Source organism: Scardinius erythrophthalmus (assembly GCF_964197995.2).
Source record: "Scardinius erythrophthalmus genome assembly, chromosome: 16".
Lineage (NCBI taxonomy): Eukaryota > Metazoa > Chordata > Actinopteri > Cypriniformes > Leuciscidae > Scardinius > Scardinius erythrophthalmus.
The window spans coordinates 22,878,882-22,901,726 of record NC_138236.1 but is presented as its reverse complement, the minus strand read 5'-3'; the positions used below and the strand labels follow the sequence as shown (position 1 = coordinate 22,901,726).

The following is a 22,845-nucleotide window of genomic DNA, read 5'->3' as shown; positions in this document are numbered from 1 at the left end:
TAAAAATCGTAAAGCAGTGTTACGAGGTTACATGGGTCAAAAACAATGAAAACAATTATTTTTTTGTGCATTTTGACAGGGCAACTGTCAAAATGTTCTACCCTAGCAACGCCCTAGCAACCACCCATAATACCCTAGCAACACCATAGCCACCACCCAGAATACCCTTGAAATGCCCTAGCAACCACCAAGAATACCCTAGCAACCGCCTAGCAACACCATAGCAACCACCCAAAACAACATAGCAACGCCCTAGCAACCACCCAGAATACCCTAGCAACCACCTAGCAACACCACAGCAACCACCCAAAACACCCTAGCAACCGCCTAGCAACCACCCATAACACCCTAGCAACTGCCTTTATCTCTGCATCAGAACGTCATATAGAGATGGGGATTGGCTCGTTTGTTTCGGTTAGGAAGCAGTCTGTAAATATCACCATGTTAACTGTCTATTCACACCCTAGCAACCGTTTAGAACCACCTAGCAACCATATTGCAACATATAGAAGCCATATTTCAATTCAACAACATCGAACAGACATGGTTGTTGGCTCGAATGCAATCATGTACAACATTGTAGCAACCATCCCAGCAACCGAGTGGCGAGTTTTGCCACTGCAAGCACCCACTCACATTCACGAATCATTATACTTGTAAATGACTGACCTCTCTCTCATCTCCTCCTCCAGTGGGTGACCAGGCCAACTTATAGAGCACCACATCCCTGGCAGGATGTGACCAGCTCACCCGGAAACTCTCAGAGGTGACTTCTGATGTCATCAGGCTAAAAGGGGCTGGCACAAGCTCTGATTGAGATAGAATCAAGCACGGGTAAGCAATCCAACATCCTTCGCTGAGCTATAATCAGTTTTATCACAAACTTTTTAAATTATGTTAAATTGTTTACGTACAAATTAGAAGAGTAGTTCACTTCAAATAATAATAATAATAATAATAATAATTAATCAGTATTTTTTCTAAAATATGTAAACATCCTTAAAACAACATAGATTTACTTGAAACCCAATTGTTTAAGATAGTAAAGGCTGTTTTCAGAGAATACTGCATATACTGAATTAAATATATTTTTATTAACCCATTTGCATTAATTTTAGCCAGTTTTTTTTTACCACAGATACGAGTCATGAGGCTTTGGAACGACATGAGGGTGAGTAAATGATGATATAATTTTCATTTTTGTGTGAACTAATCTTTTAACCAATTTAATTTTGATTCAGTGAATGAATTCCTGATCATTCTCATCTCCACAGAGCGAACAGCATTTACCCTAACATTCACTTTTACATTCAAATAAATTCCCTAGAAATTTCACCACGTAACCTGATTACTACAACGACAAAGTCAGGACACCCAGAGAACAATGAAACTCAGGAAATGAAGGCCCAGATCTATAATAGATTCCAGCAGCCAATCAATGATTGCTGAATGCAACAGGCTGCCTAGAAAGTGATGCTTTTCCAGGACAGAGAAAGCATCCATTCCCGCTTTCCAGCTGGAGTAAATTGCAGACTCTGTGTGCAGTGAAAATTGTACATTCTGTTGGAGGAGGAAAATACAGAAAAAATATGCTCATACATGTACATGTTAAATCAGCATTGCTGCGAGTAGACGAGATTTGTTCTTGCCCGTGCTCATGATAATGAATACCAATGGGCCCTGTCTCTTCTGTGCTTGGGGAAATAATTTGCATAAATCCACACCCACCGCCCAGGATATGCTGGCATCCTTAATGCAACTGACAAAACAAAATAGCTGAATTCACCTATTTAAACATTTTTAAGCAGTTCACTGGCAGGGATCAAACAGTCTCACTTGTAGTGAATCCGCCACTGAGTGCCTCGGATTGGCCGCCGTCATAGAGAGCAAAAACAGCAACAGTGTATTCTGTTATGGGTGACAAGTTCTTCAGGTACACATTGGTGACGGGACCCAACTCGACCTGAAGAGAAGAAAAATAATACCTAATGCATCTCTGTTCATAAAATTATGGAATGAGTGAGTACATTATTATAGTGATTAATAAAAATAAATAAATAAAATACAATTATATACAGTATACACACACACACACATATATATATATATATATATATATATATATATATTATTTAAAAATATTATTTTAAACATATTCATTCTTTATAAATATATTAAATTTTACTCATATTTAATCATTTTAATTCTATATACTGTATATAGTTTATACTGTAAGAGTGAACAAGTCCTTGTTTGTTTAACAAAGAAACAAATGCTTGTCATGTATTGTAGGTTCTGCTGCAGTGATCACCTCATTGGTCTGCACACCATCTGTCTTGATATACATGACACGGTAGCCCTTTACTTTACTGGACACTGCGTCCCAGTTGAGTCGGACAGAGCTGTGGTCAACTTCAGTGACCCGCAGATTACGTGGAGGTCTCAGGGACACTGCAGGAAGATATGGATTAACGGTCAAACGCTGAATATTAACGCTAAGATATTTTTCTGGAAATAATTTTTCTGCAATGGGATTAAGGGACATTGTTACAACAACTTTGGTAGCAAAACAAAAAGCTTGGGGACAGTTAGATTATATACACTTATACAGCATGAACGGATTAAATTAATCAAAACAGACAGTAAAAATAATATTTCAATAAATGTTTCAATTCATCAAATAATTCTAATATATATATATTTATTATTTTTTATATATATAAAAAATAGTCATAATATATAAATTATATATAAATATATTAGTCAAAGATAACACAAGTAAACTCAAAATGATGTTTTTAAATGAAGGTTGTTATTATTAAGGGAAAACAAAATCCAAACCAACATGGCCCTGTGTGAAAATGTGTTTGCCCCACCTGTTAAAACATAACTTAACTGTGGTTTATCACACCTGAGTTCAATTTCTCTAGCCACACCCAAGCCTGATTACTGCCATACCTGTTCTCAATCAAGAAATCACTTAAATAGGACCTGCCTGACAAAGTGAAGTACAACTCATCCAAGAGGTCACAAAAGACCCCACAACAACATGCAAAGAACTCCAGGCCTCACTTGCCTCAGTTAAGGTCAGTGTTCATGACTCCACCATAAGAAAGAGACTGGGCAAAAATGGCCTGCATGGCAGAGTTCCAAGATGAAAACTACTGCTAAGCAAAAAGAACGTTAAGGCTCGTCTCATTTTTGCCAGAAAACATCTTGATGATCCCCAAGACTTTTGGGAAAATGTTCTGTGGACTTACGAGACAAAAGTTGAACTTTTTGGAAGGTGTATGTCCCATTACATCTGGCGTAAAAAAAACACTGCATTTCAGAAAAAGAACATCATACCAACAGTAAAATATGGTGGTGGTAGTGTGATGGTCTGGGGCTGTTTTGCTGCTTCAGGACCTGGAAGACTTAATGGCTGTGATAAATGGAACCATGAATTCTGCTGTCTACTAAAAAATCCTGAAGGAGAATGTCCAGCCATCTGTTCGTGACCTCAAGCTGAAGCGAACTTGGGTTCTGCAGTAGGACAATGATCCAAAACACACCAGCAAGTCCACCTCTGAATGGCTGAAGAAAAACAAAATGAAGACTTTGGGGTGGCCTAGTCAAAGTCCTGACCTGAAATCCTATTAAGATGCTGTGGCATGATCTTAAAAAGGCAGTTCATGCTCGAAAACCCTCCAATGTGGCTGAATTACAACAATTCTGCAGAGACGAGTGGGCCTAAATTCCTCCACAGCGCTGTAAAAGACTCACTGCAAGTTATTGCAAACGCTTGATTGCAGTTGTTGCTGCTAAGGGTGGCCCAACCAGTTATTAGGTTTAGGGGGCAATCACTTTTTCACACAGGGCCATGTAGGTTTGGATTTTGTTTTCCCTTAAAAATAACAACCTTCATTTAAAAACTGCATTTTGTGTTTACTTGTGTTATCTTTGACTAATATTTAAACTTGTTTGATTATCTGAAACATTTAAGTGTGACAAACATGCAAAAAATAAGAAATCAGGAAGGGGGCAAACACTTTTTCACACCACTATATATATTTATATATATATATTAGAATTAGCAAATCAGCATATTAGAACAATTTCTAAAGAAATATGTGGCACTGAAGATTGGAGTAGTTTAAGTATTCTACTTTAATGTTTTGAATAATTAGCTTCTCTACACTGTAAAAAGTTTAACTATTATTTACTCAATTTTATTGGTGAAACATTTTTACACTCAAAAAAAATGAGTAAATTTTAAAGCTGTGAAATCAATGAAATATACTGTATGAATTGAGTAAATGCAAGTAAAAAAATTAAGTAAATCTGAGTAACTGCATCTGGTACATTAAAAAATAAAATTGAGTAGAAATAATTTAACATTTAAACATTAAAAAAACAATATTTATGAGTAATATTAACTGTTTTTATTAATGAGTAATATTAACTTTTTTATTTTCTCTAAACCTTTGTAAAATAGTACTCCAGACAACCACCAGTATACATTACATTGGCCTTTATTTTCAGTGAGTACAGCAATACAGCACATTTTAGACTGTTTTTTCATGTATACAATATTGCCTGCATTTAAACTTATTTAACAAGTAAAAATGAAATATTTAAACATTCAGGTAGCCTAATTCAAGTGTAATCAACCACTCTGTTATCCAATATCCACCGAATCTGCGCTGGTCCTCGTGCCGGAGACAGACTCGCGCTCTGCGGGTGAACTTTGAACTTCATACCGCCGTCCTGCGTCTCACTCACAGTCACTGTCTGAGGCACAGCCGAAATATACTGCGAGCGACTGACATAACCTGCCAATAAACAAAAAGTGATAGTTCTGAGGACATTTTATCATCCAAATGATAATAATTATATTCATTATCATTATGAAAGTCATGTGTTTATGCAAAGCGTTTCAATCACGCAAAAAGACGGCTCTCGTCTCGTTTAGGTGTCGAATTACGCCTCTGTATGTTGTTTTGCATTAAATATGTTTAAAGCACAGTAATGATTTTATAGATAAAATAAAACATACACCAACCTGAATTTCACAGTGAAAATGCACCAAATCTGCGACGCTGAGAAGAGAGCTGTTGTTCTGGAGACTGGAGAGTTCAAACAGCCCGCGCTCACTCCAACCGTCGAGTTTTCGTCACGTCAGAGGGTGGGGGAGGGGGGGCATTGTTTTAATTGAGTAAACTTACTCAATTTTAAGAGCGTGTTAAATATATTAATAATATTGATTTGAATTAAGTAATTTTTTTGTTTCTTGAAACAGATCAGTTTAATTAAACATTCTCAAATATTTTGATAGAAATTTCACATATATATTAAGTATATTATAAAGAAATAATTGGTTAGTCAAATACTAAATTATTTTATTGAAAAAAACTTAAATATATCTGTAAATTTTAGATAAAATTAACTGTTGGATTTTTACTCAATTATTTTGGTATGTTTAACTCAAACAATCAAGTAAACGATATACAGAGATTTTATTAAGTTAATAAAGTTAAACATTTCTGTAATATTTACTAAGCCACAGAATTATTTTTTACAGTGTAAGGGTGCTATGTTGAAATCATGATTGATCCAAGGAAAAGAAAAAGAAATACATTTCAAGCCATTTCAGAACAAATACATAAATACTGAGATATATTTAAAATATTATTAAAAAACTAAAAATATTGAAATATTATTGTATTGATCTATACACCCAGCCCTATTACGTGGGTCACCTTTCAAAAACTCAAAACAGAACCATTAATCACTGGACATTACATAAACAGCGTTTGAAAGAAAACAGATTGCGGGCCCTATTTTAACGATCTAAGCGCATGGTCTAAAGCGCAAGTGCACTTACAGCATGTCCGAATCCACTTTTGCTAGTTTAACGACGGGAAAAATGGTCGGCGCCATCTCCCATTCCCTTTAAAAGCCAGTTGCGATCACGCCATGGCGGAATTTCACTATGAAATTTTGCTCTCTTTGTAAAAGAGCTTGTGCGCAAGGTTAAAGCGCGCAAGCAGACCATCTACGGGACAAGTCGGATTCCACCATATCTTTATGTACACAATAATAATGTTTTACATTGTAATCCTTTTATTTTTAATATCTGCCATGTTTGTGTTCTGCTGCGTGTCCCTGTGTATGTATGCAAAATGTACGTGCGTTGTGTACCCATATTACTAATGCGCCATTTAAATAACAAAAAAAACTACGTCATTGACTTTAGACCAGGTTTCAGTTGGTCAATGGCGCTGTCTATTTCAGTTGCCTCAAAATAACAACTGATCAATTCACCTGAACTCACCTCGTTTTCAGACCAGCACGCCCATGGGCGCACAAATGGGCGCAAATGCATTTGCTATTTAAACAAAGTGGCCCAGGACGAGAAAATTATAACTGCGTCAGGCTAAAACTAGCAAAAAACACTTGCGTCGCACGTGGTGTATGATAGGGCCCTGCATGTTTAAATTTATATTTAAAACCAGATTGGCCTGGACACTCACTGGTGGTCTCCTGAACGGTGGCGGGATCACTGGCCTCCTCTCCGAACATGGCATAGACCGTAACGGTGTACTCTGTGTCAGGAATCAATCCCTTCAGTTCCACATCAGTCACCGTCTCATCCACCTTTAGCTGTATCACAAAAACAACAGCAACACCTTTAGAGCAGCATAAAGGCTGCTGAAACAGAGATAAAAAAGTGCAACCAAGGGAACTCAAACGTGATGATTGTTATTCTTCTTCTACTGCTTCCATGAAAACAGTGTAACGGTGAAGCTACTATTTTGGTGGAAGTGTCATCATGCCAGCACGGGCTTAACATTTGCTCAAACACGGACAGGCACACTCACAAAGACAATTTGCAGCCTCACCTCTCTTTCATCTGTAGTCTCACTGCTCAGTGGAGCGTAAAGGATCATGTACCCAGAAGCCCCTTGTGCATCCCTCCAGCGGGCTCTCATGCTGTTGTCTGTCACTTCGTACAGCTCGAGATCACTCACTGTAGGTAGAGCCACTGAGATGCACACATACATACAAATCAGACATTTATACTTAACATAGATGTACAGAGAAACATGTTTTGTTTGTGTTTGCATGTGTGAGAGTCAGGGCTCCGAACCGGTTCAACTAAGGAATAACAAACAAAAACAAACAAAATTTTAACAGGATTAAACAAAACAGAAACACTTATTTGAAATAACCATTAACCGGTTAATAACGTTATTTTATCGTTCTGTATAATATTTTAATTTGGCACTAAACCAATCATGAATTGATGCATCCAACGTGAGTGACATGCCTGCGCTCAGCTGTCAAGTCATCATGGGTAAGTCGCTGGCATTAGCTTTTGGGATCTTAGGAGTTTTTTCCGAGGATATGTCACCAACAGTTTGAAAAGTATTATGAAAATGAATGGCAGGTAATATCCAGCATGGCGTGCGTTTTGAAACCAGAGAAAAGTGCAGGTTAGTTTTTAAATAATTAAACACCATGTTGTCAAAGTTAGTATTGTGGCACTTGCGTGCGTCATTATATTATTAAAGGGGTGGTTGATTATGATTTCACTTATTTAACTTTAGTTAGTGTGTAATGTTGCTGTTTGAGCATAAACAACATCTGCCAAGTTGCAATGCTCAAAGTTCAAAGCAAAGGGAGATATTTGCTTTTAAAGAAATCGCTTTTTAAGGACTACAACAAACGGCTGGTAGGGACTACACGACATTCCTCACGGGTTAGTGACATTACTAACCCTAAAATTGACATAAACTCCGCCCCCGGAACACGATTTATAGATTATCATGACAGAATATGCTAATCAATGACTAGAAGATAACTACACATAAGCTACATAAATTCATCAACTAACCATTCAGAAATGTTGTGTTGCACTCTACATGTTGTCACTTCTTCTTGAGTTTCTCCATCATTGTCTGACTCCGGTTTGGACATAAAAGGCTAAAAGTTTTTGACATTTTCAGTGCATGTCTGTATGAGGTAAAAGGAAGGACACAAGCTGTTGTAGCTCCGCCCTCTGTTCAGGAGCAGCAGCTCATTTGCATTTAAAGGAACAGACATAAAACGGTGTGTTTTTGCTCACCCTCAAAAATTTACAATTTTAACATGCTATATAAAAATATATGTGGGGCATTTTGAGCTAAAACTTCACATACACACTCTGGGAACATCAAAGACTTATTTTACATCTTGTGAAAATGGCATTATACCACCCCTTTAACATTTTCCCCCTTTTACTTTTTCTCACCTGGGCTGGGCTTGCTTGTTTGTTTTTAATAACAACAAAAAAAGTTATATTTTTGGCAAATGTAAAGGCCCTTTCACACCAAAAGTGAAATGAATGGCTGAAAGAAATGCAAATTCACAGCTGTACAGTCGAGGGCGCAGCTCAAACAAACCTTTCAGCATTAAAGGTGCTCTCAGTGATGTTGGGTGACGTCACTTCTTGTTGACGTTCGAAGTATTGCCAAACAAAACGGAGGCTAGCTAGACCCTCCCTCCTCCTCATCCGCGCATTAACCCCCCAAACCCCACCCCCAAATCTTTCTTGTTGGTTATTGGCTGGAACAGTTTGTTATGCTTCATGGTGCAGGTGAGCCCAGTCTGTTTTTTGTTGCCGTTTGTGGAGCCTGGGCTGTCTACAGAGAACACATTTTTTTACAGTGTGTTCAGGGGACAGACAGCTAGCTGATAGTGAGGAGATGTTTGCTGTATGTGACAAAAACATTTTTGGCCTTAACCCCCTGAGGTCGACGGTATCGCCGGCGATACCAGCTCGCTTTTTTTTTATCAGTGTAAAAGAAACTCATAAATACTCTGTTGACTTTGATTTTCCATAGGAGTTTCATACATCAATTGATTCTGTTAAATGTGTATTATTTTTGTGTATACTCACAATAAAAACAAAGTGTTGTGCTTTTTGCCAAATAAAGAAAAATAAACACGAAGCGAGTTCTGCGCAATCCTGTGAACGCCCACATATCAGCTCGAGAAAACACACAAGTTTATTCAGATCATTACTTGTTTACACCGTCTTGCAGCGCTGTGAGGAATAATAATAATAATGGAAAATGTCCCTCAGAAGTGCGGGTATATCGAGGAGCGAGCTGAGGAATACTAGTAAGTTTTTTTCCTTCACGAATTTCTTCACGTGGGTTTCTGTTTATGAATGAATGAACGACAGAGATGCGCGCTGTTTACCACAGCTGGCAAAGACAGTTTAAATTTAAATCGCGTGTGTGAATGAATGATGATGTTTTAGCAAACTGTATTGCTATACTGAGATGAGTAAAAATCAACTGAAATATGTTGAAATAAAATGTAGGCTATTTGTATAAGCAACGTATTAAACTGCAAATTAACAATATGCCCTAATATTTCATGAAAACAACGTTACAGTCAGGCGAAATATGAAAGACAACAACTTGTTGACTATATTTGGGTACAATTTTTACTGTAGAATACTGCCACGTCAAATAAGCTTTTGTTTAGCAATTTCTAGTTTTTAATCTAAGTTTTTAATCTAATCTAAGTTTTTAATAAAATAGCAAAACATATTTACAAGATAGATGTAAGCAAAATCTTAAATGGTCAATATAAGTCTTCTTCTAAATATATCTTTTGTCCTTGCATTGTGGCTCAGTCAGTGTCACACCTGAATGAATGGCTAATTATGCAGAGTCATTATGCAGAGTCATTATGGGACATTGTATTCTAAGGTGTAAACCACTCCTCGTTCACGCACCCTCGCATATTGGCTTTCCAAGCAAAACCTGTTTTACATCAATTTATATCAATGTATGGTTTTATGTGAACGATAAAGCAAGACTATTTTCACATAATTTTGAAGAAAAAAAATAAGACTTTTGACATCCATTAGTCAAAAGTCTTATTGACACATATTTACTATGTGTTTTGTGGCCTTATTTCAGAAATTTTAGTTTTTAGTTTTTTCAATAACCATGCATAAACATTATTCTCTCAAAAATGAAAACATGTACATACACGTGGCTCACATATTATGGTAGCCCTGTTTGTGCTTTATAGAGTGAATTTACACCTTTGCCATTAATATGTTTATAAGTAACTGAAAAAAGCACAAATGTCAGGGCATGTCAGAACATCTCAAGGGCCCCAAAAACAGCCTAGACCCCAGAGGGTTAAAAACGTGTGACATCGCTTAGAGCACCTTTAAAACAAATTTTAATATCTAACACCATTTAGCTTTTAATTTAATGTTCTTATTAATGTATAACAGAGTATCTTGTTTTACTGGGAAAAATACTGATTATGAAAACAATTTTCTGCAGTGCATGTTTGTCTTGAGTACTTTTTTCAATGGCTGGATAAGTGTGTATTTCTGATCAGAAGAAGTGCATTCTGAGTTGGATTCTGGGAAAGTGTGAAAGTTAAAGATGACTTTGATGGAGTGGGACAGAAATAGACAAGATTTTTATTCTGGAAAAAAGCACACATGGATAGCCTAACCACAAACCAAAGACTTCAAACATCCACTAAATACTGCAGAATTCAGTCCTGTCTTGCTGAGATGACTGACAGGCGTTTGCTATAAAGTAGTGGTTAAGAAATAAACTGTATATAAGAAAGTGCTGATAGAATTGCACAGTAAAGGGTATTTAGAAAAACTATAGGCATGTGGTTTGTGGGTAATACTGTTTGACAGTGAAATTGTGAAGGACACAAGCCTGTAACACGTGTTTTGAGATGTTCTGTAGTCAATGTTGGTTGTGGCAAGTTTTGAGGATGACTCACGCGTGATCTGGTTGCCTCTGAGAGCGTCACTCGCTGCGCTGCGGTACACAGCGAACACAGCAATCTCGTATTCAGTCAGAGAGTTCAAATTCTGCAGGACGACTGAATTCTCCCTGCCGCCCACCACAATCTGTACAGCAAGACAACAGCGGTTTGTGACGCCCAGCACAGCAGTTTGGAAAATAATTATGAAAAATAAGACCGAAAGCCTCAACAGTGTTAAATAACATGGCAAAGTGCAGGACATAATATTTATAGTATTGGGCTGACACCCATCACAAAAAAACTGGAAATAGAACAAAGGAGATAAAAGAGGCATAATAAACTGCCACTAAGAAGTAAAGCCACAGTTAAAAATGTAAGGCTGTCATTGCAGCTAGATAACAGAATATCAAACCAAATGGTATTTATTTCAAAGATAGAAAAGAACAAAAATGACTTGTAAAACATAGACTGCTGAACATTCGAGCATCAGTTGACATGAATAGTAGGATTTCTGACAATAAGGTCATATATCTTCCTAAACACTTTTACCCTTTCAGTCAATTTTTTATTCACTCTCATGTTGTTCCAAAGCTGTATTTACTTATTTGTTCTGTTGAACATGAAAAAAAAAAATGTCTCAGTGGTTATTTGCCCATAGAATAAAAGTCAGTGTGGTCTAACGTTGTTTTGGACCCCATTGACTTTCTTTATATGAAGAGAAACATTTGTCAAAATTGCAGATGAAAATTTCCGCAGAAGAAAAAAAAAGACATATAGGTTGGAACAACATGTAATGATGGCAGAAATAAATAAAAAATTGCACCAAATATGCCTTTAAGCATGGAGGACCAAACCTGCAAAAATGATATAAAAAAGAATAATAAATAAAGAAATAAAGTAAAAAAGAATAAAAATGTATTAAAACAAATACAAAAAAAATAAATAATAATTAAGGAATAAGTAATATAAAAATTAATTCAAGATTTGTTTTATCAAGTCATTTATTCATTTCCCAATTATTGGTCCTCCAAGTATGTTGTAAGTTGGTGGGTTTGGTTTTAAATACACTTAGTGGATGTTCTGTAGCACTGCAAAAGAACTACACAATAGTTGAGTAACAGATCTGAAAGCTGTGATAGAGCATAAAGTCTTTGATTGGTCACCTCTTCCAGAATGTCTGCTCTGGTTGGATGGTAAACCACTCGATATCTTTCCACACTTCCAGGAGCATGAGTCCAGGACACACGAAAACTGTGTGCAGTCACATCAGAAATGACCAAGTCCAGGGGTGGGGACGCAGTCTCTTCAGTGACAGAATCTCCTGGCAATGAGGGAATCGTGAGACATTAGATCCCATTCCACACATCAGAAATGGAAGTTTAAACAGCAGGTAAAACACTCACGATTCATTTCTTTGTCCTGTAGCTCCACTCCATCACACACCTTCCTGGTCAGACCATCCACTATAGTGCTCATGATACTGAAGTCAGCCACGTTATAAACGTGTGTGTCCACTGGTTCAGAGGCGATGGCCTTCAGCTCGTTCTCATCAGCATTCTTCACACCTACGCACAACCAAACATATTCAAAAAGGTCATATTCCACGTTTCTGGAATATCTATAGGAGACAGCAAGTGTTGATCATGTAGCCTATCTGTGTTGACAGTCTACAATCTTTTGCAAATAATTATTAGTGATAAAATTCAGAAATGACCCCTGAAAAGCTCAGCAAAATTTATAAATCAGCCCTGAGGATGTTTATTTAACACTGGGTGGATACTTTTTCTACATACTGCATAAATGAAAGTAGATGAACTATTCTACACAAAGATGCATGAGGAATCCTCTAATACCAATGGCAAATAACTCGACTCCAGCACTTCTCAGGGTCTGAGCAGGTGGGATAACGTCATCCTGGGATTTGCCGTCGGTTATCAGGATTCCAATTTTGGGAACATCGGTACGAGCCCCAGACTCAGGTTTGAAGCTGTTCTCCAGGATGTAGGTAAGAGCAAGACCTAGACGGATCAAAATATTAAATTCTGTCAGGACCACTATCATCAAATATTATTGACAATTAGCATACAGTTTGGATTGGTGGTATGGTTCTGTTCTGGGCAAGAACTCCCTGCGCATCCATGTAGCCTAGCGTGGATAAGATCAGGGAGAGCAGCAATAAGCCCCGTTTGGGTAAACAGAACAGAACAACTAACATGAACGTATTGCAGATATCATTAATTCATTTTAATGTACAACATAATTATAGAATTTTAGTCTGATTTAGGTGGAATCAGAATCCAAATCCTGACTGACAAGAGGTGGAGCTGGGGATGGAGGAGGGAATTGGCTCCTGAGAGACGCGATAGTTGCTGATAATACTGAGAAGCTTATATATGTATACAGTGATAGACGTCGTATTCGTATCAGTAGAAGTGGATCAGCTGATGCGAGTTGACTAACATGACCTGCCAGAACTGACGCTACGCTTAATTTAAAGAATTTCAAAATAAGTAAAGTCAAATTTCACATTATAAATTCATATTTATGAGAATTATTAGAAGTTGCAATTATACGATATTAAGTTACAATTACAAAAAGTGGCAATTGCAGTACAAGAAATTAAGTGGTAAATATGATCAATAAATTTGCAATTGTCAGTTATAAAGTTGAAATTATGAGATATGAAGTTGCAATTGTGACAAAGTTGAGAAAAAATTTGAGAAAAAGTGAATTCGCAATTACAGTACAAAAAATAAGGTCGCAAATACAAAAAACTTTTGCAATTGCGTATAACAAAAACGCATAATTGAGAAATAGCCACAATTGTGAGATATAAAATCGCAATTATTCAAAAGTCACAATTGTGAGATATAAAGTTGCAATTCTGATGTATGAATTTGCAATTGTGACAACGTTGCAAATACAAAAAGTGAATTCGCAATTACAGTACAAGAAATAAAGTTGTAAAGACAAAAAATTGCAATTGTGTATTACAAAGTCACAAATACGCGAAATAGTCATAATTGTGAGATATAAAGTCACAATTACAAGAAAAAGTCGCAATTGTGTGAAATAAAATTGCAATTACAAGAAGTGAAGTCATAATTATAGTACAAGAAATAAAGTCGCAAATATGAGAAATACTAAATAGCGCCTATAGCGCCTGGTAATGTTGGACTGGCCGGTTAGTGAATGAAATGCAAAGTAAAATACTGCACTTGTTTATGTGAATTTAACCCTACAGCTATGTAGAATTTGTACAATGATAGAACTGGTTGTGACCAGTTTCACCAGGCACAGTATATGTATTTGTGTCTCTAGAACAATGGAAGCAGTCGGGAAAAACACAGCAAATTACCTGTGAGAGTGTTGCCTCCCTTGTAAGGCAGGTTTTTGACAGCATCTATTACTGCATCTTTTGTGCTGAAGCCATTCAAGTGCCACTCAATTCGTGGATCTCCGCTGTACTGGGCCAGTCCTAAAACACATAAAAACACATCCAGGGGACACATTGGCACTTTATAGATCAATTGAAAAGTCGTCTAAATTAATAAACGATCATGTAAATATATTTTTAGGTCAAAACAGTGATTGAACTATTATGAGTGAATAAGAGTGAAATCATGGGACCCACCAATACGGGTTTTGTCTATTCCCACATCGAAGGCATTGACCAGGTTTTCAAGGAACATGCGAACCAGACGGAAATTGATTCTTCCGATACTCCAAGATCCATCGACCAGGATGACAATATCTGCGACGGCAGGAGTTGTGCATACAAACTGATCCACTGGATTATGAGAGATAGACAGAGAAACAGAAAAAGAAAGAGTGAACTTCGTTGCACTTATACAGTCCCACGTGCCTATAGATCCAAAAACATTGTCCTCTGAAGAATCAAACAAACTCAACATTCTGCAGTCTGTGAATGCAGGTACGGTTTTATTGAACCACTTTGTCATTGCACAAAGTATCATCATAGGGCAGGGAAGAACATGTTTGATTTATGAACACAGCAGCAAATATCAACCAAAGCAAAATTATTTTACGCATTCAATTTTAACAGCAATAGTGAGAACAGCTCTGGGATCCACACCGGTTAGAGACAACTGATGGCATCTTGAACTCGAACAAATCATGTGTGTGTTTATGTCTCTGTGAGTCCTACAGTGCAATAACTATACATACACACACAGCGGGGGTAAAGTGATGAAGTGTCAGTACGGGCAGTAAATCTGAGTAGCGCAGGACCACAGAGCTCAGCATTGCATCATGGGAGTCTGTTTTGTTCCTCCCTCAATCATTTATTTTCACAGAAGGCCTTATAGCATGATACAAGTCTTCTCTATAAGAGCATTAGTGTTTGGCACCATCTACAGAGGGTTGAAATACAGAACAGGGAAACACTATAAACTTTAGTCGCAGACATGAATACAGAGAAACCCGCTGACACAAAGATGGCAGCGAGGAGTAGACCATGGAGGCTCTTAATCTTGGACTAATAACATGTTTTTATCATCTTAAAAGTGAAGAAAAAAGAAAAAAAAATATTTCTTTCCAAACCAGATTTTCATTGTTCCATGGAACACAAAAGGTAAAAAAAAGAAAGAAAAAGTTTTCAATATAATGGAAGTGACTGAGGACTTAAAAAAGATGCAAAAGGACCATAAAAGTTATCATTATAACTTATATTCCTTTTATTTCATTTTGATATTTTTTGGTGAAGCATAGACAAAAATGCATTATTCACAAATAATTTTATTTCAATGAGTTGCTAACGTTGGGACCACCAGAATCAAACAGTTGAGAACTTGAGAACCAAATTTTCGATTTGTGATGAACGATTCAGTTTTGCGTCATCAAAAATATCTGACTCAAAAGAACAATTCTTTTACTAATCGTATATTGCTACTCTCTCATGAGTGTGTCAAGATTATTATGCCTATTATGTGAAGATTTTCAGTGAATAATGAATCAAAATGTGATATCTTATGCGACAATTTTCAGTGAATAATTTATATTTTGATCTCGTGAGAAGATTTTCAGTGAATAATGATTTAAATTTGTATTTATTATGTGAATATTTTCAGTATATAATTATTTATTTTATCACTTATGTGAAGATTTTTCAGTAAAAAATCATTTAATTGATCTCTTATGTGAAGATTTTCAGTAAAAAAATATTTAACTTATCTCCTATGTGAATGTTTTCAGTACATAATGACAAATTTGAATCCATTGTGTGACAATTTTCAATGAACAAGTTACATTTTGATCTTTTTGAAAATTTTGAGAAAAATTTCAGTGAATAATGATTTACATTTTATTGTATTGTATTAATTGATTATTTTGTTGTATTTCATTATGTATATATATTTGTATACAATATTTACATACAGCTATCACATGACTTACTAAAAAACGTTTAGGCAAACAATGTATCTCATATGTCAAATGTATCACTTTTATACTTCTATGTTACTTTTTTGTTGTTTTTTGTATGTTGTTATATATGTGTTGTGGAGCATGACAGCCTCATCCCTCATTAACTTTCATTATTACCTTTTTGTGTTTCATGAATAAAAAAATGACATAAAAAACATCAAGGTGTGTAAATAAAGACTTTTCTTTTAAATCATTTTTTGAGTGAACTACCACAGTATAGACAGGTACTGAAAAGCACATCATGGCAGGCAAATCTATTAGGCATGTCTGTTGAATCAGTTTAGTTTTACCACAACGAAACGATTCGGTTCTGAGAAAACACTCAATAAAACCGCCATTCAATTGCTGCAAGATGTTTAATTTACTCCTGCGCTTCTTAATTCCTCTCTAACTATTTATGTCTGCAAATAGTGGCGTAGTTCGATCCATGCCACTACACAAAGAGTGGCTTGTCAAGACACAGGTACCTTCTGCTGTTATCAGTGAGCCATTGAGAGCCCTGGTATCACTAATCCACGTTAGCCCCTCTATCAGAGAACACAGGGCTGATTGTATCCTGAGATTCATAGGAGAGGATGCATCAGACCCATCAGCGATCCGGCAACATCGATTTATTAAGCCCTAAGTGACCCTGGACTTATCTACTAAGCAACAGACTCCTCATTGCCGCCTTAGAAAACCCATAAAGGTCATGTGATTGCAATAGGATGCCATGGAAGTGCTTGCTGCAATGCTGTCGGGCTGCAAAAGCTCTTTTGGTTTGCGGGACGTCCTCTGGGAGCTCTCAATCATACATATGCTGGAGGAAAAGAAGAAGAGACAAGCAAATGAGATTAACACGACAGACAATGCAATCAACTCTTTCGCATCCTTCATGAATGCAAAGTCAAAGCAGCGGCGGTATGATAGATGCACTATGCATGCAGACCTTCATTAATTACGCCTTTTCTGGCTTCAGTGTCGTCGCCTGTGTGTACCATGGCGTCTCCAGACATATGAAATATTCACTAGAGGTGAGACGCCACGGGCAGGTCTCGTGGCAGGTCACGTTTATTGTTCTCATTAGACGCATATTAAGATTAACTACCGAATAGACGCTCTTGCTGTTCCTGTCAGAACTCTGGTGTCAAAAAATTGTCAGCTATCTTGACTCCCTTGTCGCTGGGGTGTCTAGACTACTAATGTGGGGGGAAGGAGAATTCTTGCTCTTTCAAGATTTTGAATACTGAGTGAGTTTTTAGTAAGCATGTCTTTTTGGCCACCTTTCAACTCTCTTTGAGGTGAAGTCATTAAGAAATACAGGGATGTTGAAGGGATAAAGATGTAGGAAGCCTGAGGTTATAACAGACTGCTTGATATCTGAAGTGGTTCTTAATATGCTGACAGTCTCACCAAAATAATTATGCTTGTGCTACCTACAAGCAGCTATTATGAAATACAACACACTCAACAGCTTAGGACATTTAAAGGAACACGCTGACTTTTTGGGACTTTAGCTTATTCACCGTATCCCCCAGAGTTAGATAAGTCCATACATACCCTTCTCAACTCCGTGCGTACCGTAACTCTGTCTGACGCACCCACCGCTAGCCTAGCTTAGCACAAAGACTGGAGGTAAATGGCTCCAGCTAGCATACTGCTCCCAATAAGTGACAAAATAACGGCAACATTTTCCTATTTACATGTTGTGATTTGTATAGTCACAGCGTGTACAAATAAGCAGGTCACATGAGACACAGCCATCTTCTAACCGTATACATACTGGGAACTATATTCTCAGAAGGCGAAGCACTGCTACTTCTGCAGAGTGATTTACACCAACTCTGGGCAAACTCTCTGCTCCTTACCATGGGGCTTCTCAGGTGCTGCGGGCAAATCACTCCGCCCAAGTAACAGTGCTTTGTGCGTTATACAGGTTTTGTTGAAATGTTCTAAAGATTTTTTGATAAATATTTTTTTTTAAAGAACAGTATTTATTTTAAACAATATAAATCTATTCAATGTCCCTTTTGGGGTCAGTTTAGTGCAGGGGTGCCCAATCCTGCTCCTAGGCCGATCGACTGTCCTGCACAGTTCATCTCCAACCCTAATCAAACACACCTGCCTTTAATTTTCAAGTGATCCTGAAGACCTTAATTGGTTGCTTCAGGTGTGTTTGATTAGGGTTGGAGATGAACTGTGCAGGACAGTCGATCGGCAGGAGCAGGATTGGGCACCCCTGGTTTAGTGCATCTTTGCTCAATAAAAGTATCAATTTATTTAAAAACTTACATAACATAACATAACATAGGCCCTATCATACACCCGGCACAATGCAGCGCCAAGCGCATTTGCGCCCATTTGTACGCCCATGGGTGTGCATGTCTGAAAACGAGGTGTGTTCTGGCGCATTGTTGGCGCGTTGCTATTTTGAGGCAACTGAAATAGACTTGGCCATTGACCAACAAAAACCTGGTCTAAAGTCAATGGCGCAAAATATATATTTTTATTTAAAGAGCGCAAAAGTAATGTGCACCTATAGGCGGGTGCACAACGTGCGTACACTCTAGCTGCTTATTACACACACAGGGTGTAATAAGCAGCAGCACACAAACATGCCAAATGTTAAAAATAAAAGGATTACAATGTAAAAGATTATTATTGTGTACATAAAGATATGGTGGAATCCGGCTTGTCCTGTAGATGGTCTGAGCCTTAACCTTGCTCACGAGCAGATTTGTTTGCTCTCTGGAGAAGCGTTCAGTCGTTTCGCTTGTAAATTCTGTCATGTAAATAGCGCATCCGCCATGGCGCGAGTGCAACTGGCTATTAAAGGGAATGGGAGATGAGACTCTGATTGTTTTTTTGCACACCCATTACTAATCAAGAGAATAGGGACAACCCTTTTAGACCACGCCAACCATTTTTCCCGTCGTTAAACTAGCAAAAGTGGATTCGGACACGCTCTAAGTGAACTTGCGCCCTGCGCTTTAGACCATGCGCTTAGATCGTTAAAATAGGGCCCAATTTTTTAGCTACAGTAGCATATCAACAGGAGAGAGAGGAAAGAGAAAAACCGAGAGAGAGTGGAGGGCAATAAAAGGTATAGCCAGAAGAAGAGCCCGTCTGGTACCCTCAGGAGCATGTTTAAATACCATTCAATGCCCATTAAGGTTAGTTCCTTAAGGTTAACAACTCTCACCAACAGATTTCCCCCTCTATTCCCACTTTTTCTACATCCTAAAAAAGCAGACAGGTGTCACTGAAAAAGTGAGAGGGGAGAGGCAGATCTATCTAGCATTTTATAACGGCAGCATTATTCCTCTTTCCTATTTCAGCTCTCGCTCAGACTGCCGGCCATGCCAAGTATGCTATGGGTTGTGGCGTCAGCAGAGCAACATAGCCAACTGCCAAACAATGCACAGGCCGAAGAATGGGCGCCTTTGTTCCAAAGAGCACACAAGGTTAATCAGTCCACTCCATCTAAATAATCCGAAAGGACAGATAGCATGCTACAGCCGGGGCTCTTCTGGGGCTTTTGGGGGAATCTAAAAAGCACACTCTTTCTGACCAGTTCCACTATTTCCCTAGAGTTGGCAGGTGAACCTGAAAATGGCCTATAAGACATTTAAGCATGTAATTTTCTCTCTTAATAGGACGTGAAGTGACAAGAAGAAATAAAGGGTGAATTCGAGTTTACAGAGGGCTGAGAGTAGTCAGGCTATCACCAGACCAAGCTCAATCTTTTAAGATTGAACATTAGTCTGGGGAGTCTGCTCTATATTTTCTACTGCATAAGAGGCGTGATCAGCGGGCATAATTCAAATGACTCTGTACGTAATTGGATAGTCCTTAAACCAATCAGACCAACGATCCAGGTGACGTACTTTGCAGCGAAAACTCCAGGCATGAAACGTGTCAACAGATGTGTTGGTTAGCATTGATCAGCGGTTTGCAGAAGTTTGCAGCGATTTTTGCAGGTTGTGCAAAAAAAAAAAAACATGAAAGTGAGTGGTATTTACACCCACTCGAGCGATTTGTTTGCTAAACTAAAGAAGCCATTGAGCATCGTCAAGAGGTTAAGGAATTGGATTGGATTAAACCCGCCAATAGCGTGCCAGGTGGATAAGCCAGTTTGTGATTGGTCCCCGCAAATTTGTAAAGGAAGCAGGATAGAAGAATGTACAGGTTTCCAGCCTGAGCTACAGGGTGAAATCAAATTGCCAGCAGATCGGGCGGGGTTTACCCAGTTCTAGGCTGAGAGCACAGTGCTGCGGAACAAGTTTTAGATTGGGAGAAGGATTGGCGGGTTTTGACGTCACTACATAAGGCTGTGCTCATGATTACGAATTAGGTTGTGCTGATTTGGCACTGAAATATATAAAGTCAGTATGGCTCAGATAGTTTTTAGGGATGCATGATACATCTGGACCATATTGGTTATCAGCAAATATTACTGATTTTTATTTGGATAGACTGCCGTTCAAATGTTTATGGTCAGTAATATATATATATTTTCGACAAGGATGCATTCAATAAGTTTATAATGTAAAAAAGATTTCTACTTCAACTAAATGATGTTCTACTTTCTATTCATCAAAGAATCCTGAAAAAAAGTATAATTTTCCACAAAAATATTAAGCAGCACAACCATTTTTATTATTGATAATAATGGAAAATGTTTCTTGATATTTAAACAGTATTAAAGTAAGTTACAATTTAATTTTAAGTTAAATTAATATATATATTAAAAAGTTATTTTAAATTGTAAAAATATTTCACATTATTATCACAATGTTTTTACTGTATTTTTCATCAAATAAATTCAGCCTCAGAGAGCACTTCTTTTAAAAACTTTAAAAAATCTTACCAACCCCAAACGTTTGAACAATAGTGGATATTACCTGATACTGGATAATAATTGGATTTTTTTTTTAAATAGCAAGAATTTTAATATCTGCCATTTAACAGTTATCAGCCAAAACATAAAAATGATCAGCATCAAAAAGAATTGTATAATATTTTTATATTTTTTTATACATTTTATTCTTTTTATTTTTAATCATGTAAAATTTAAATTTACAAGTAATAATGACCAAGATATTACAAATAATCACTGATTGATTATCACTATACTATATGTAAATGCACATTTGTTTGTGAAAAAATGAAATCAGTAACTACAGCAAACTATATCCTGTATCAGAAATGCACTTGTCATTTGGAGTCAAGTATACATTTGAATATCATCTGACTAAGTTTGGTTGAGTAGGCTGAAAGTGGAGAAACGCAGACCCGGGGCCCTCCAGTTCCGGCTCCCCTACCCTACCAGACACGAACCTACAGTGTGGAACGGAGTTATGAGAGCAAAAAAGAGCATTTGTGATGTTGACGTGTGGGAGCGGTGATGCAGCCCACGTCTAGATTCCTCCAGGCAGACCAGCTGGAAACTGTAATGATTACTATTCTCATTCTCATAGCACTCCTGTTAGATTCTCATTCTCATTCAGCACTAAAGAGGTCAGGCATCCTCAGACCAGACACGCTCAGTCTGCACACTAACCAGTCTGTTCAACATGCTTCTTTTCATTTACATATTATTCAACTGTAAACTATATGTTCATTTAAGTGCAGCAGATGGTGGATCTAAGAATGTAGCCTTAGTAACCGCGTTTCCATTACCCTTCAAATTGCGCAAATTGAAATTGCAAATTGAAAATACGGCCAATGGAAAAACTCCCATTTATCGCAAAAAAAGTTTTTACGCTCCCATCAGGTGGTTTTTCAGGCAATTCGAAAAATAAATATTTCGCAAAACTGCAATGGAAACAGTTTTTGCGCATTTACAGGTCACCTGACGTAGATGGCGCGGTATGTTTGGACAGAATACGAGACAGAGTTCTTTATTAAATTCATATAAGACAAAAGAATTACAGGAATAATGGATTCTAAACCTCAAATAAATGCCACAATCAAGACCTCGAAGCAGATGTGAGGGAGAAACACCCAGAAACACCCAGTATAAGGGTCGTTCCTTACCATTAATGCTTGGAAAACACACATACGTCTCCTTCGATTAATAATAATGACCAGTGCAGTGGCTGGGATATAGTACAGAAACCTACCAACGTCCGATGCCATGGTTTTTGGAATGACTTTACTTATCGCAAGAGGAAGTTTTAGTCGCATAACATCGGTTAATGGAAACGCCATCATTTCGCAATAGTTTTTTGTCGACACTTAGAAAAAAATTGCAAAAGTTTTGCGCAAATCTGTAATGGAAACGCGCCTAGTGTTTGACCAATCAGAAATTGGATTCATGAATGGATTCATGAACCAATCATATGCCTTATATTGAATTCCCTGTCATGTAAAAGTCATCAGATGCCCCTAAGCCTCGCTCTGAGAATGTCCAAATAATTTTGCCCAATCTAATGGCTTCCATACCACATTCAAAGGATCCAATCCTTCAAAGTAAAGGAATTTCAATCATTAATATGGTTTGCAGTCCACGGCTTCTTTACAAGCTTATGTCTTTTTTTTTTCCAGATGACCATTTCTCCCAGACATGAAGATGATTTATTGTGGGGCCTCCATTTATCTGGGAATGAAATTGACTATGTTGTAATTCTGTCT

The 22,845-nt window shown here is 37.5% G+C and overlaps 1 protein-coding gene across 3 annotated transcripts in view; it reads right to left on the bottom strand.

Moving 5' to 3' along the window:
* The window catches only part of col14a1a (collagen, type XIV, alpha 1a), a 128,783-nt gene that overhangs the window by 74,798 nt on the left and 31,140 nt on the right, over positions 1 to 22,845 (bottom strand). For all 3 annotated transcript variants that reach the window (XM_081388125.1, XM_081388123.1, XM_081388124.1), the window contains exons 6-16: positions 14,420 to 14,575; positions 14,144 to 14,263; positions 12,639 to 12,803; positions 12,189 to 12,350; positions 11,949 to 12,106; positions 10,801 to 10,930; positions 6,885 to 7,027; positions 6,516 to 6,645; positions 2,312 to 2,451; positions 1,837 to 1,963; positions 670 to 809 (exon numbers count right to left, since the gene is read on the bottom strand). In XM_081388125.1, coding sequence (XP_081244251.1) covers positions 670 to 809; positions 1,837 to 1,963; positions 2,312 to 2,451; positions 6,516 to 6,645; positions 6,885 to 7,027; positions 10,801 to 10,930; positions 11,949 to 12,106; positions 12,189 to 12,350; positions 12,639 to 12,803; positions 14,144 to 14,263; positions 14,420 to 14,575 — 1,571 coding nt within the window. The remainder of the gene's footprint in view (positions 1 to 669; positions 810 to 1,836; positions 1,964 to 2,311; positions 2,452 to 6,515; positions 6,646 to 6,884; positions 7,028 to 10,800; positions 10,931 to 11,948; positions 12,107 to 12,188; positions 12,351 to 12,638; positions 12,804 to 14,143; positions 14,264 to 14,419; positions 14,576 to 22,845) is intronic.